Here is a 16,953-nt window from a genome sequence, read left to right on the forward strand (position 1 = left end):
CAAACGAGATTTAAGTTATGGTTTCACTGCTTATCTAAATGTCCATAACTTACAGTGAGTTTTACGTTAATTTTCCTAAGGCACATATTTTAATTGTGTTCATTGGAAAACTTAGTCATCACTGTGTTCTTTGATGACGGGCACATAGTAGATTCTCAATAAATACTTCCTGTTGTTGAAAGACTAAATGATCACGATCACTGTAAACATAATTTAGGAAAGGACTTTATATTAATAAATGAATGAGGAATGAGATTTGACAATGTTTTTAAGTGAATAGGATGGTCTATATAAATTAGCAAAAAGATGGATGGATGTCAGGAATTTGGGTTTCAGGGAATTGGGCAAAATGGGAATTTATTGGCTCACCCAATCAAACTGAAGCAGGGCAGGGAGGCATCTGGCACCAGGCATCTGGCACCAGGCACCTGGCCACCACCAAGATGTCTCCATCTCTCATCTCAGCTTCTTTCTTCATCTCAGCTTCATTTTGTCAGACATAACTGCTCCACTAGTCTAGAAACCTGGAGCTCTCAGCCTCTCAGCCTCTCACCAGAGAGAGAGTGAACCTCTTCCCTGAATTCCAATTTTGATGAAATCCAGGGAGGAGCCTCTCTTGGCCTAGACTAGGACCTGTGGTTACTCCTGTGGTCAGGGCACAGTAATTGACAGCCTGGATTAGAACCACCTGCTTGGAATCGGGGGGCAAAGCAGTTCCCCAAAAGGAGAGAGATGCTGTTCTTATAAGAAGAGAGTTCCTGCGCAAACTGAAGTACAGAGTTTCAACGGAAATTTTGTGTATACCTGGTGCTAACTTATTGAGGGATATCTTGTCAAAACTCAATGTACTACAACTACAGAACTTGGACATGGAGATAGACCTTAAAGCTGCTAAACCAAGGAATTGAGGCAATACACTAACCCTCAACACACTATGCATTACCACTGAATTTTTGCATAGGAAGCCCAGACAAAAGAAATTTGTCTGAAACATTTTATTGAAAAGCCATCCCAAGCTGTGTTTTTCCTCTAACTCCTCTGGTGAACTTCCCAGAATATATGAGATAAACCATGTAAATGGATAGGAAAGCTCAATATCATAAAATACTGATTCATTTACAAATTAATACATTAATGTAATGCAATTCCAATAAAAATCCTGATGGGTTTTTCGATGAACTGAATAACCTGATTGTAGATTCTAATTTTAGAGCCCCAAATAGACAAGACACATTTGAAGAATAAATAAGGGGAGTTCCCTGGTGGTCTAGTGGTTAGAATTTGGCACTTTCACTGCTGTGGCCCCAGTTCAATCCCTAGTTGGGGAACTGAGATCCCGCAAACTGCACAGCAAGGCCAAAAAAAAGAAAAAAGTAGGGGAACCTACCCATCCAAGACAGTATAAATCTACAGTAAGACAATGTGGCAATGGCACTGGTATAGATCAATAAATGGGAACTGTGGCAAGCAGCTCTAAAATAGCCCCAATGATCCCCACCTCCTGGTATTTATGCTCTTGTGTTATCCTCTCCCCTTGAATATGGATTTAGTGACTCACTTCTAAGGAATAGAATATGGCAGAAGTGACGGGATGTCACTTCTGAGTTAGACTATGTAAAGGCTGTGATTCTTGTCTTGGGATCTCTCTCTTACTTTCTTTTTCTCCAATCTCTCACTCAGAGGGTAAGCAAGCTGCCACGTTGTGAGCAACATATGGAGAAACTCATGTAGCAAGGAACTGATGTCCCCTGTCAACAGCCATTGAGGATCTGAGGCTTGCCAACAGCCACATGAGTGAGCTTGGAAGTGGGTCCTCTCCTAGGAGAACTTTGAGATGACTGCTGCCCCAGTTGACCCCTTAACAAGTTGATCTTGTGAGAACCTTGAGCCAGAACTACCCGACTAGACCACTCCCAGATTCCTAACCCACAGAAACTATGAGATAATAAATGTTTGTTGTTTTTAGCTGCTAAGTTTTGGGGTAATTTGTTGTGCAGCAATACACAACTATCACACACATGTACAGACATGAAAACTTGATTTAGATCAGAGCTAGTACTGCAGATCATTGGGGAAAGGATGACCTTTTCAATGAATGGTGCTAGGATGCCATCATTTATCTATATGGAAAAAAAAAAAAGCAGATTTCTCCATTTCATACCATAAAGAAAAACAGAAGTCCAAGTGTGTATTAAAGATATAAAAGTGAAAAGGCAAAACTTAAACATGTAAAGAATAAAATATCAGAGAATATCTTTATGAATTCATGGTAGGAATTTCTTAGTGAGAGGTAAAAGCATAATATATAAAAGAAAAAATATCTTAACTAAAACACACCATAAAAAAGTAAAAAGACAAACCACAAAGTGGGAGAATGTATGGGCAACACACATAGCCAACAAAGGATCAGTATCCATAATATGTAAAAACCCTTACAAATCAATGAGGAAAAGGTAACTCAATAGAAAAAAATGGCAAAAGAGAAAAATAGGCAGTTTACAAAAGAGGAAACACAAGTAACTAATAGCCACATGAAAAAATGCTCTAACTTACTGGAAAACAGGGAAATGCAATTTAATATAAAAATGAGGTTCCCTTCATACCCTTCAGATTGACAAAAAATTTTAAATTCATAGTGTATCAGTATCAAGTGTTGGTGTGAATGAGGAGCATTGTTTGCTGGTGGAAGCCTAAATTATTATAAACACTTTGGAAAATAATTTGACAGTATTTAAGTAAAGTTAAAGACAGTACATCCTACTAAGTACATATCCAGAGGACTATCATGCCTACACTCTAAGTATAAGAGACAAAGTTTGAATAGAAAAAAAAATTGATAAAACCTAAATGTCCAACTGTGAGAAAATAAATTGTGTTATTTTCACAGTGGAATAATATACATAAGTGAAAATGAATGAATCTGAGGAACATATTCCAACATTGATAAACCTCACAAATAGAAATGAAATAATTAAAAGTTGAAGAAGAATTCATATGACCAATACAACTTTTTTAAAAGTTTTAAACTCTGCAAGAATATAATGTATTGCTTAGGGCTAAATATACATCCAGTAATGGCATCAGGGAGTACCTGGGAAAAAACAACTCCAAATTCAAGAACATGATTTGCTCTAAGCAACAATTGAAAAAGCCAAAGGGGAGGGATATACTGGGGATTTAAATGTTTTGACGTTGTTTCATAACTTAAGTTGGATGTTGGGTAAATGGATAGCTGTATTATTCTTTATACCTCTCTGTATCTCTTAAATATATATAATATACTTTTTAAAAGCTTAAAAGTAATAAGCACCACATACAGAAACAAAAGAAAAGACAGCAATAGTGGGGAAGGAATAGTTTAGAATAGTCACTATTTTAGAAGACACAAATTCCAAATAGAGTTTAGAACTATTTCCTTTTTGGTAGAAGGGATAGTAGTTTCCTTGAGCTGATGTAACAAATCATCAAAAACTTGGTGGCTTAAAACAACAAAAATTTATTCTCTCACAATTCTGGAAGCTAGAAGTGTGAAATCAAGTTGTTGGCAGGACTATACTCTCTTTAAAGGCTCTAGGGGAGAATCCTTCCTTGCCTCTTCCATCTTTTGGTGGCTCCATGTGTTCCTTGGTTTGTGGCAGTGTAACTGCAATCTCTGCCTGGGTCTTCACATGGCCTCCTTCCCTGTGTCTGAAATCTCTCTCCTCTTTCTCTTCTAAGGACACCAGTCATAGGATTAACGACCCACTGTAGATCCAGGGTGATCTTACCTTGAGATCCTTAAGTTTACCTGCAAAGACACTGTTTCCAAATAACGTCACATTCACAGACAGGTACCAGGAAACAACAGACTTAGACTTATTTTAGGGGGACACAATCAACCCACTACAGGTGAACATACCTGTTTTGTTTTTTGTTCTGTTTTGTATGTTAGTAAAGATTAGGAAATCTACTCAGAGTATGTTTAAAATACTTTTATGGTAGAGTTAATTTTCCTTAATGAACTTTGTTTTATTAGTTGCCTAGGTCTCTATTGTCAGTGTTTTTTTTTCAAACTAAATAGGATGGACAACTGAACAGGGTATAGGTGTGCTGTTTCAGCCATAAAAAAAAAAGCTCAAAGAATGAACTGTGGATAGTTACTCAATATTTATATATATTTATATATTTTTATATATATTTTACTTGAATGGCTGGCTACTAAATTGTTATTTGATAATAAGATCATTTGGCTATGTTAGGACAATTATAACAACAAATATTGATAATCTGTGTATTTTAATTGCACATTCCCTAGAACATTTAGACATTTCCAGTGGGTTGTCTTGATGTTTTTATTTCTGTCCATAGTATCATCTTTCAGTCAATGAGGCTTGAAACCATATATATATATATATATATACACATATATTTAACACCTAATTAAAATGGAGACCCATCACGCCTCGTCAGGGGTAAAAGCAGAAATGTACTGGAGGGCTTCCCTGGTGCGCAGTGGTTGAGAGTCCGCCTGCTGATGCAGGGGACACGGGTTCGTGCCCGGTTCGGGAAGATCCCACGTGCCGCAGAGCGGCTGGGCCCGTGAGCCATGACCACTGAGCCTGCGCGTCCGGAGCCTGTGCTCCGCAATGGGAGAGGCCACAACAGTGAGAGGCCCGCGTACCGCAAAAAAAAAAAAAAAAAAAAAAAAAAGTACTGGAAAGGGCGGTGGGGGCGGGGTGTAAACTTTGAAAAGTAGTCAGTTTTCTTCAGTCCTTCTACTCTCTACATTACCAGTCATAGTTTTCTGAGCTAACAAATTCAAAAGAAAACATTTAATGTTCTCTAGTGAGACACGAAGTAACTTCAGAAATCGTAAAGGTCATAGAAAACGCTACTTTATATATCAAGACATTTCCGTACCAATCCCCTCAAAGCCTACCTTGGAATCCTCCCAAGTCCCCACCCCCTTAAATATTCCATCTCTAGGCAGCTGCTCCTTCCGCGGCCCGAGGGCCGCTAAACAGTGTTTCACTTCTCGGGCTCGTGAGGTGATTGTCCCGGCCCGCGAGCGCGCGGGGGGCGGCACGGTGTGGGGAAAGCCCGCGTCCCAGCGCCCCGCGCCCCGCAGGGAGCAGAGCCCGGCGGAGCCCGCGCGGGGCGCCGGGGAGCGAACTGGCCTCGGACTCCCAACGGCCGAGCCTCGGTGGCCGCGGAGACCGAGCAGGAGCAGCTCCCGGGGCTGCGCGGCCGCCCCTGGTCGCCACGCTGAGGTAAGCGGCGGGTGAGTGCGCCTCGGAGACCCGCGCAGAGCCGGATTCCCCGCCCCATTGAGGTCCGGCCTGCTTGCCTCCCTCTGCCCCCCAGCTCCCCGCTAATGCCCCCAGCCTGTCCAGTTCCCACCCCACTACAACCCGCAGCCAGCCCCTGCCCTTGGTGAATCCCAGTCTGTTCGCTGAACGTCTGACAGACTCCACACCCCGCTCCCCCTTTTAAGAATTCAAAAGTAAGACAAACAGAAGGCCTAGCCATTCAGGCTTATCTTCTGCTCCTCGCTCCTCCTCACTCCCCCACACCCCGAAAATCTCATCCCTAAATTTGCCACTTCTCCTAAGCAATCTAAGACTTTCCCTGCTTTCTTGCTAGGAGAGTCCCCTCTCCCGTCCTCTCCTGACAGCTCTTCAGACCCAAGTCAAATGTCATCATCTCTGTCGTTTTTTTCCAGAAGTTTCTTTCCCTTCTAATCTCTTTCAGCCCTTTGTTCATTCACCTTTTCTTGACGTTGGCCACCCTGTGTGTGTTTAACAGTCTGCCCTCTCCCTCCCCCGCCTCCGTGTGTGCGTTTTGCTTTGGAGGGGCTTCTCGGTTGTGTATGTCGCCACAGCGGCCAAGCACGCAGAGACCCCTTAGTCATCATGAAGGGATAGGGGTACAGCGATGGGCACAAGAGAAAGGGGTGTGGTTGAAATGGCAACTTGCTCCTGGAAATGACTAGGAATGATTTTGTGGACGTCCAATGAACCTCCAAAATTGAACTTAAAGAGAAGGGGTGGTGGGAATTTAAAATGATTGTATTTGGCAGCAAGTTGTCTGGGGAGGACACGGGGAGGAGGAGGAGAAGACGAAAAGGTGTTTATCCTGCATCCCCTCTGTGCTCTTATGGCCAGCAAAGCGTGAATACTTGGAGTAAAGACCCGCCCCTTCGTTGCCGAAGTAATCTTGTTAAATTCTAAAATTCAGAGGGAAATTTAGTTTCTAAATTTTAAGTCCTAAGATATATAGGAGAAAAATATAAACACATATTGTGTGTTATTGTATATGATATAAACACATATTATACAAGTAAAATATGCACATGATTATAATTTTTTATAAACCATAAAGTTATCAAATTAAAAAGTACAGCTCTTCCTCTGCTTCTCTTATCTGGCCTTTTTTTACTCAAGGTAATCATTGTTCATAATTCATTGTGTATCTTTCCTGGAAAGCTTCTGATGCATTTTATTAAATCTAAACTGTTACTGATTATAATTTTATGCAATTACATAGATGGAAACTACATATTATATGTATGTAACAGCATAAAGGAAAAAGATGTGAGGAAAGGAGAAAAGGTTGCCAGTTAAACCTTCTTAAAAGTGTGCATCTTAGAATAGATGAAATACCATGTATATGCCTACATACACTTAAAAAATTTATACAGTTGATATACAATGCACTGTACTACCTTGGTTTTTTTCTCCATGTAACAGTATGGGATTGAGATGTTTCTGTATCTGTATATAGCTTTACCTCATTATTTTTATTGCTAATGTCAAATTAAAACTTTGTTGAACAGTGTACTACGGTACAATTAATGCATCCTTTATTAAGGAACATTTTGGTTGTTTCCAGGAAGTGTATTTGTTTTCTTGCTTCTTTTTGCTGTTGCAAACATGTTGCATATATATAAACATGTGAATGTGTATATATATTAAGCTAATTTATATTTACTAAAAATTTTTCCATTTCAACTATGTAGTCTATTAAAATTTTTGCTACAGTTTTTAGGAATTCTTCTATATAAAACAACTGTGTACATTTTCTAAGTTACAGTTAAATAATTGCATCAGTCTTTGGGAGTGGTAAACTGACATTTTATATTTAGAGTTCATTACATGCCAACTATGATTTGACATTTGAAAACCATGTAGGAAAAGCATCTCAAATGATTTCATCAGAGGAAGAGTTCTACAGCTTCCTTAAGCAAAATCTCCCCAAAATGGCAGTAGTCATTTATTTATTTTGAGAGTTTGAGGTATATGATTTACCTTAAAAATGTAAACTGTAACAAATTATTTAGAAATTACTTGTTTCTCTGTCATGATAGCGATTAATACCTTGTTATCATTTTCTGTATTGTCGGTGTGTACAGACTACTGACCATAAAGACTCTTTATGTTCACAAAATAAGAGCTTATCCTGTCCTTAGCTTGAGATATATATGTCAGCACTCAATTCACAGAGCACAAATTGAACTCTTTACATAAAACATATATTCTGAGAGGAGTATTCTAATAACTTTTAGAAATTAAATGCTGTTTCCCCCCCACACCACCCCCTTAAACAGTTTCACATAAGTCCCAAGGAAACTGAGGTAAGGAGACACACATAGAGGTGGAAAGTATATGTATGTTATATTTAAATATGTTTACCTGAATTGAGGCTATAGACTATGTTTATTAGATTACCACAGGAGCAGAGTAACTCACAATGACCTCTTCCAGTGTATTTTATTATAAACTTGGGGAATTCTTGATTAGGAGATTTTCAAACATGACCTAGGAGTGCTAGAAAAACAGGTCTGAGTAGAACTGAGCCTGTTCCCTAACATGTTAACATTAAGAATCTGTGTTTGTATGAAAACCACATTTTATTTTTTATTTTAACTGATTCTGAATCCTTGATATTTATGGTCTTTTGGAAGAATAAATATGATATTGCATAATTCTAAGCACTTTTTTTCCCAACTAAATTCTCCCCCTTCTGACCTCTTCATAATTTTTCATAGCTTTACCTCTTTACTTCTTTATCTAGGTTTTTTTCTTTCCGCTTCTGATTGAATCCTTCTTATCCTTCAAGGCCAACTTATGTCCAAATCCTGCATGAAATCATCTTTGTCTATTTTGGCCACACTAATTTTTTCCTTTTCTAATTTCCTTTTCTGATAGAACTCTGCAATTTTACACTCTTGGTTGATTTGCAAAGATTACTTTATCTCCCCAATAAGATTGTGAATGCTGGAGGACAAGGATCTTGTCTTGTTTTCTTTCTCCAAGAGTGAGTGTCATGCCCTTGGGCATGTTTCAGTTACTCACACCACTTTGAATGATGACAACTGTGGCACAGAAACAGAGGGAGAGGATTTCCAGGTTTTTTCCTTCTCTTTACACTCTATTTGTCTTATTTTCAGCTTTCTTTCTTTCTTTTTCCCATTCCTTTTTACTTGCTTTCAATTTTCCTTGTCTAAGCCTATCGATTCAGCCTGACCTTAGTCATAGATTTTGTTTAACCTAACTGATGTTATTCAGGACTACCTAAAGCTTTTTTAGCTTTTAATATCCTTTCATTGCAAGATTACAAATAGCTAGGTGAACAAGGGGGCAAAACTAAATAGGACCGTGATACGATATGATCTGAAGTTTAGAAAGATCAATTGGGTGTGTAGTCAGATAAGATCTGTGACTTCTCTGGATCTTAGTTTCATTATCAGTAAAAAGGGAGAGTTAAACTAGGTGATATTTAAGGTTTATTTTCTAGTTCTGAAATTATGTGCCATGAATCTTAACTATCTGGAATCTCCAGGGAATTAATTGTGTTGGGTAGTAACATTTTCTGTAAATTTAATCTGTGAATCTGTGCCAACACTTAAGAAATAGTTGTCATTTTTAGATGGAAAACTCATTAAGATTTATTGTATACTTCCTTGATTTCTTAAACAAAATGTCATGATTCAACTTTAGTCTTTCCTTGATGGCTTAAGTAATAGTGGCTCTATACTGGCTTAAATAACTGTGTGTCTCTAGAAAGAGCATTTATTGCCTATGGAGAAGCTCTCCGGCCCTACTGAGCTCAGTCAGTACATGTGTTTCAACATTTATTGAAATTAAAGTAAATTTTGCTTTCATTTCAGAAACCAGACAACAATGCCTGTTGATATCCTTTGAGAGAAGGCACGATTCTCTTATGGAGTAAAGTAAATTGTTTTGCAGAATTCAAAAGCATAAATTTGAGCAGAGTGACAGGTAGTTGATATGACTTCACTAATGTGTATCATCATAATTGTTCTTGAGTTATTATAGATGGCACAACCAACTCCTCTAGGCCAGTTTCAAGTGTAAGAATGTAATACACACACAACTCCTGGGTATTGTAGATCTTTGTTGTGTCCAATAATAACTCAAGAGACGTTTAATTAGTTACTACCCAAGCAAATTTACTGTTGTGTGAAAAACCTAGACATTAGATTGTGGGCAAGAGTCAAAGACAAAAACCAGGATTTATAAAAGAGAGAGGAGAGAGGGATGAGAAAAAAAAGTACTTCAGACAGTTTGAGAACATCGGTCCTTGTTTGACATCTTGGGTGTGGGTAGGTAAACTGGTTAGCTGGCAGCTAAAAGGTCAGTGTGGGTCTTTCTGTTCTTGAATAGGCCAACCTAGCATATCAAAAAAAACAATTTCAGCTGTTTATGGGTCCTTTGGAAAACCTGGTGAGGGCAGATGTCAGGTGCAGGTTACAGGCTATCTCTGTCCGATGGAGGGCTGCTGGTGTCCCTTCATATGATGCACCGTCTTACTTAGGCCAGGTCTGCACCAGTGTCCTCAGAATTTCTCACTAGAAAGCCTCTTTATCTTCTTCTTTTGAACTATCTGCTTTGGAATTTGTTCTTTTGTTCTTCAGGTATTTACTGTTATACTGGTTTCTGGATCTTAGCGATATCCCAAACTCCTAATTATTTTGATGGAGGCTTGATTATTGTCCTAAATATGATTTTTTTTTCTGTAAGTAACGTTTTGTCCCATTCTGCTGGTGACCCCTAATTTTCCTTGTTATGTGCTCATGATAACTTCCACACTCCTTTATAATTGGAGCTTTTCTGATTGGGTAGGTTGGATTTATACTTTATATGATACCGTTGCTTCAGTAAATAGTCACAATCACATTTTAGCATGAATTTTATGTTTGGACTTGGGATATTCACTTTGGCTTCCAAGAGTATGTTTTATGCTTTTTGGGTGGTCCTGGTTATGCTCATATAGATGAGATGGCTGGACAGTTGAGTGTCTGATTGGTGAATTGTAGAGTAGCAGAGTTCCCCCAAGCAAGGAACATTTCAGTCCATGTAGTTCTTTGCTTGATCTCTTGGATAAGTATCCTGGTGTTGATCACCAGTTGGTCCTTGAGTACAGTCGCTCTCAATCTTTTTTCAATCCTTTTTCCATACCTGAGGACAGGTGTCCTCCCATCAGTTGCAGTGGTTACTTATAGTTTGAAAAAGACCCTAGAGATGTGTAGGTGTAGGGGTGTCTGTGTGTGTGCACGCGTGCACGTGCTGTCCCACTTTAAAAAAAATTTCTCTCTCTAGCCCTGTAAACTTAGTTTCTTTAGATAATGCAGTATGGGAGAAACAGATAATTTTGCTACTTGTCTAGCTTCAATGGGAGGGATAAATTAATACATCATACTTTATTTATTGAACAGTTTAAAAAATTTTTATAATCCTAGGTTTTGACGTTTTAAGGTGCTCTGCAGGTGGAAGGAGTGGATAACATGAGCGCTGAAGAAGGTGACCCACCTCCTCCGGAAGAAGAAGCCCCGTCCTCTTCGGGAGAGGCAGCACCTCCTAGCTCAGAAGATGTTGCCCCTCCGGATCCAGGAGATGAGGCTCCCCCGCCTCCGGAAGAAGAGGCTCCTCCTCCTTCCAGTGAAGAGGCCCCGCCCCTCCCAGAAGAGGCATCTGAAGAAGATACTGTCTCTCTTTCCAAAAAAGGTCCTACTTTCTCTTTAAGTGATTATATGAATCTCATTCCTTCTGATGAAAGGATAGTTATGCCAGACGAAGATGACCCGGATCTGAGAAGGGTTCGACCTAGGCCTGCGCCACGATTGGTTCAATCAGTGCCTTCTGATGTGCTCTCTCAGTCTTCCCGCAGATCATCCAAATATCTCCGAAGTATGAGTGGCGTTACAAGTCTACAGGAAACATTAAAAGAGAGACAGGTTTTGCTTATAATACCATTTTTATTAAGTGTCATTTTTATCTGAAATGAAATATTTTGGTGATTTTTCTTCATAATTACAATTTTTACACATGGTTTTCATTCTTTAGGCAAGATTTAGAGATGCAAGGGAAAACCGAAAAATGAAAATTGACCCTTCATACAAATATATATTTGAAATTGTATCAGAAAAGCTTGGCCTGGACATAACAACTGTTGAAGAATTAATTTTGGATTGCCCATCTGTAAGTTTAAGTCTTATTATTATTTTTTAATTACTCTTTGAGAAGTGATTGGTTGAAGAAACTTGAATCATTGTGAACAACAAAACATTTAGAAAGAGAAGGTTGGGATTTAACTGAATAGAGAAGAAGCTTTATTTCACATAGTTATAGCCAATTGGATGATATTTCTAGTTCGGCCTACTCTTGTGGAGGAAGGGAAAAAAGGAGTTGGTAACTAGAAATGAGCTAAGATTCTAACTCAAAATGGCTTCAGAAGTTAGAGGGATAGTCAAGCACAGGTAGAGTGATATTTTAAAAGTACAGGTTATATAAACTACACATGCAAATCATTTGGATAGAAAAACAAACTGCAGAAATAGAGCTAGGGAACAGTGACTACTGCATGAATATAGTTGAAAACAGTGAGGTGATTACCATGCATCTCTGCATGCCAGAGACAGCCCTGGATTATCCCTACTTTTCTAGCATAATTATTAACAGTTCCTCCTTTCACTGCTAAAAGGGTCCCAGTTTTAGGGCTTCCCTGGTGGCGCAGTGGTTGAGGGTCTGCCTGCCGATGCAGGGGACATGGGTTCGTGCCCCGGTCCGGGAGGATCCCACGTGTCGTGGAGCGGCTGGGCCCGTGAGCCATGGCCGCTGGGCCTGCGCGTCCGGAGCCTGTGCTCCGCAATGGGAGAGGCCACAGCAGTGAGAGGCCCGCGTACCGCAAAAAAAAAAAAAAAAAAAAAAAAAAAAAAAAAAAAAAGGGTCCCAGTTTTGGATGATGAATTTATATGGTCACCTTAATTATAGTAATATATGATAAACTGTGACTTCCATAGCAGCTCCCGGAAGCACTGTCATAGCTTCCTTATAGCTCAGGTTCTAAATTTTCAACAAAATTACTCTTAGCTGCTTGAGCTTTTTATCAAGTCTAGGAGTGACCTGGGCTGGAGCTTCTACAAGACCAGTGAGCAGGTACATGCTGGTGGTGAGCCGATTGTCCCACTGAATGCAAGGGTGAGAGAGTTGCATTGGGGGTGGCATTGTGGTGAGGTTGCCATTATCAGGGTCCATGCTCCCTGTTCTTGCCCAGTGAGCTTGGGCAAAACTCTTTAGCTTGCTCTAGGAGCGAAGAGTCTGTGGAATGTTTCCTAAAAGAGCCTCTCCCTTGCTTGATGCAGTATGTTACCAAGTTCTGGAAGTTGTCTGCCCTTCATTTCTTCCAGGACCCTTATAAAGCTTTAGAACTGGCAGGCCCCTGACAGTTGAATGGGATTGATCATTTTCTTGTTCCCTTAGTGTGTTACAGTGACATGGGCATGTGATTGATGCAGAGAGATCAATAGCTCTGAGCTATTTTAATGGCAAAGGATGGACAAACTTGGAGATGTGTACATAAAACAAGAGGTGCCACAGCAAGCAACTGGAAGTAGGATGGTTTCCCAGGTCACCAAAGTTCCCTGTGGGAATGTGCGTGTGGCTAAGGATGGCTTCACGAGCATGCGGGCTATTAGTTGAGTAGGCCCTTGTGCTGAAGGGCCCTGCCCTTGGATAAATGATCTCCTGTTGCCATCTTAAAATTATTAATAATTTCTAAACAAGTGGTTCTGAATTTTCATTTTTCACTGGGCCTCACAAGTTCTGTAACCTGTCCTGGCTATGGATGATACCACCCAGTGGCAACAGGATTCTCTTTGCCACTCTCAAGTTGTTTTTGTTTGTTTGTATTTTCATTTGTTTTCATCTCTCCTGGCCTCTCTTCTCTACTATTTTGGCTCCTCTGGTGACTCTGGTTATGTGTCTGCCTATTCTCTAGGTAGAAGAAAGTGATGCAAAACAACCTTGCACACATCACTGAGCAGATGACCAAGAGATGAATGGAAGACCAATTTCTAAAAAATGTGATTCTCAGTAGGCCCAGGCTTCAGGCCTGTCCCAAGGACCATTCCTGTGCTTGGTTAGGGAAGAAACCATATAGGTAATCAACGTTGTTGCACCTGAAAATTTCAAGGCCACATGTTTGGCTAACTTCACAATTGGAATCCCACTAGCTCTGCAAAAGATTTAGGCATAGACGTGGGGACTGAGCAGTGCCTTCAGAGGAAGACTGCTGCTAGGACTAAGTTGGGGAGATGAGTATCTACAGAGGTGGTATTATCACCCTTAAGTATCTGCCACCTGGTTTTCTGGGCTGGCATTCTCTACTTGGAGGAAGTCTCTCTCACTGGCTAGCATGCTGACCAGGAAGTGGGAGCGCCCAATGCCTGAAAACCCTTCCATTTGTCATTCCTGGGGTGTGTCTTGGACTTTGGGTCTTTGTGGTTAGCTTCTTCCTTTAAGGCTATCATGGACCAGGCCAGACACTGCTTAGGCTGCAAGGAATGGGAAATCTAGGATTAAGGGAAGAGTCAAGCCAGGAAAGGTGTTTCCTTAAGAGTTGCTGGTGAATTGCAAAGCCACAGTGGAAGGAAGATAGTAAGTACATCTAGGATGGAAACCAATGTCAAAATCTGGGAGAGATTAGAGTGCTCATTTGATTACATGGACAAAGCAAGAACATGTAGTAAATTGGCATCACGATTAGTGGATGGGTAAGAAGTTGGAGCAAGGGGTGGTATGTTTTGTTGTGGTTGTTTAGGTAACTGGGTGTATGGAAAAGTTTTTCTTTTATGTGAGGCCTATTGCACAATCCAGAGTGAAAAAAGTTCATTAAAAGCTCTGCAAAAGGGTAGACAACAGGGCTTCTCTGGTGGCGCAGTGGTTGAGAGTCCATCTGCCGATGCAGGGGATGCGGGTTCGTGCCCTGGTCCGGGAGAATCCCACAGGCCGCAGAGCGGCTGGGCCCATGAGCCATGGCCGCTGAGCCTGCGCGTCTGGAGCCTGTGCTCCGCAATGGGAGAGGCCACAACAGTGAGAGGCCCGCGTACCGCAAAAAAAAAAAAAAAGGGTAGACAACAGAAGATGTAGTGGTTATTTTGTTTGCCTTCGGATCCATTCCCGACTGTGCTCCACCCTGCTCTGTGGCCTGGAAGGCTGACCTCTCTGGAATCTACCATAGGGGCTCCCTCATCCTCTGGTTTCCACGTGGCTCAGCTTCTGGGAGCCACCAGCAGGAGATTGGAGGGCAGAAGAGAAAGAAGCCTGATCCCTCCCCACTTGGCCACGTTTCTGCCAGTGTCCTCCCGAGCTGTCCCTTTCCCCCAGCCCCAGCTCTCAGCCTGCTTCCCGCTACCCCCTTCCCCCCAACGCCCTCCCTTCCAGGCCTTGAGGTGGTACTGGTTTTCCTCTGTTGCTAGTCCTGTGTTGCTGCTAGTGCCACAGCTTCCCTTACCCTGCTCTGGCCTCTAGAAGTAGCCTTTTTATTATAAGGTTTCTTCAGAACCTCTTTGTTATGACTCCTTTGCTTGCCAGGACCCTAACCAATACAGAGGTTTCTGCTGCATTGGCATTCAAGCTTTTGCTACTTCTTGTGTTCCTGCTACTTTCATTCAGCACTGCTCATAATAGTCACAGACATTACTTTCCTGGCTTACATGATAGTGTTTTCCAAAGTTAAGACAGCAGCAGCACAGTTCTGTGGTAAGAGAGCAGATCTGGAGTTCCAGGTTCTGCACTTGTGGGTATGTGTCTTTGGGTCCTTCACTCAAATTTTTTAAATTTTTATTTATTTTTAATTTATTATTATTATTATTTTTTTTTGGCTGGGCCGCATAGCACATGGGATCTTAGTTCCCTGACCAGGGATCGAACCTGTGCCCCCTGCAATGGAAGCGCAGAGTCTTAACCACTGGACCACCAGGGAAGTCCTCAAATTCTTTTTATTTATTTATTTATTTATGGCTGCGTTGGGTCTTCGTTGCTGTGTGGGCTTTCTCTAGTTGAGGCAAGTGGGGGTTACTCTTCGTTGTGGTGCGCGGGCTTCTCATTGCGGTGGCTTCTCTTCTTGCGGAACACAGGCTCTAGGCACGCGGGCTTCAGTCATTGTGGCACGTGGGCTCAGTGGTTGTGGCTCGTGGGCTCTAGAGCACAGGCTCAGTAGTTGTGGCGCATGGGTTTAGTTGCTCCACGGCATGTGTGGTCTTCCTGGACCAGGGCTCGAACCCGTGTCCCCTGAATTGGCAGGTGGATTCTTAACCACTGTGCCACCAGGGAAGTCCCCTCAAATTCTTTTTAGCTTTAATTTTCTTTTCTGCAAGAGGGGCATAATAATGCCACCTTACCTAGTGCAAGGTTGTGGTGAAACTCAGATGAAGTATTTGTAAAATATTACGTATAAGTGAATTTTTAACTGCAGTCATGATTTTGGCCCACGACGGTTTTCACTCTGCTGGCCTCAGGAGTACAACATGTCTAAAAGCCAAGAATTCATTACATTTGATATTGAGGGTTTTTTTTTTACCACAGTCAGGTGGTCTACTTTTGAGAGTTTGGATGCATTCAAAGCTGATGGGTCATAGAAGTCACATACAGCATGAAAGTGTGGAACTGGGCAAGAATAGCTATGCTGACAGCTTCTGTATCTTTTAGGTGGTAATTATGCAAGAGAGCCAAGTTTACGTGTGAAATGGAAGAGTAGAAAATGAAGGGCTAGAATTTTGCGCATCTCCGTGGCTCCATTTCATCTCCCAGGGTGGTGGCTCCCAAATGTGGTCCCAGGACAAGCAGCAGCATCACCTGGAACTTTTTAGAAATGCAAATCCTTGGGCCCAGCATTCTGTATTTTCTTTGTGTGTGTGTGTGGTACGCGGGCCTCTCACTGCCGTGGCCTCTCTCACCGCGGAGCACAGGCTCCGGACACGCAGGCTCAGCGGCCGTGGCTCACGGGCCCAGCCGCTCCACGGCATGTGGGATCCTCCCGGACCGGGGCACGAACCCGTGTCCCCTGCATTGGCAGGCAGACTCTCAACCACTGCGCCACCAGGGAAGCCCCATTCTGTATTTTTAAGACGTCCCCTAGTTGCTTCTGTGATGCACACAAATGTTTGAGAACCATTGTCCAAGGGTGCGAGGCTTTGCCAGACCTGAGATACTTCCTACAGGAATTGGTCAGTAAGTGAAGAGAAACCCACTGCCCAAGACAGACACTTATGTATGAAATCAGTGGGACTAGGTGAAGGGGGGTCAGTAAACTTGTGTTTCCCTAATGATGTGTGAGAGTTTTTGTTTATGTGACCTAGATATCTACTTACTAAGATAATTATACTGACTCATAAGTAATTAAATTCATGCTCATAAATATGGAAGACATTATATTAATTTGTTTTTATATTAGTTTGGCTACAATATAGGTCAAATTATAATTGCTGAAAATATAATTACTCAAATAATTGGTCAAACAAAACAGTTAGTTAATAAGGCAAATTTTACTGTTCCACAAATCAACTTTTAAGAATAGTTTCTCTTGGGAATTCCCTGGCGGTCCAGTGGTTAGGACTCCGTGCTTTCACTGCCAAGGGCGCAGGTTCAATCCCTGGTCAGGGAACTAAGATCC

The 16,953-nt window shown here is 41.4% G+C and overlaps 1 protein-coding gene across 1 annotated transcript in view; it reads left to right on the plus strand.

Annotated features, from left to right (window-relative positions):
• Window positions 1-4,961: 4,961 nt before the first annotated feature.
• The window catches only part of DNAH8 (dynein axonemal heavy chain 8), a 343,843-nt gene continuing 331,851 nt past the window's right edge, over window positions 4,962-16,953 (plus strand). Inside the window, exons 1-3 of the mRNA XM_081246835.1 lie at window positions 4,962-5,249; window positions 10,742-11,236; window positions 11,346-11,480. Coding sequence (XP_081102961.1) covers window positions 10,787-11,236; window positions 11,346-11,480 — 585 coding nt within the window. The 5' untranslated portion in view covers window positions 4,962-5,249; window positions 10,742-10,786. The remainder of the gene's footprint in view (window positions 5,250-10,741; window positions 11,237-11,345; window positions 11,481-16,953) is intronic.

The sequence above is a fragment of the Mesoplodon bidens genome (assembly GCF_964165515.1).
Source record: "Mesoplodon bidens genome assembly, chromosome: 10".
Lineage (NCBI taxonomy): Eukaryota > Metazoa > Chordata > Mammalia > Artiodactyla > Ziphiidae > Mesoplodon > Mesoplodon bidens.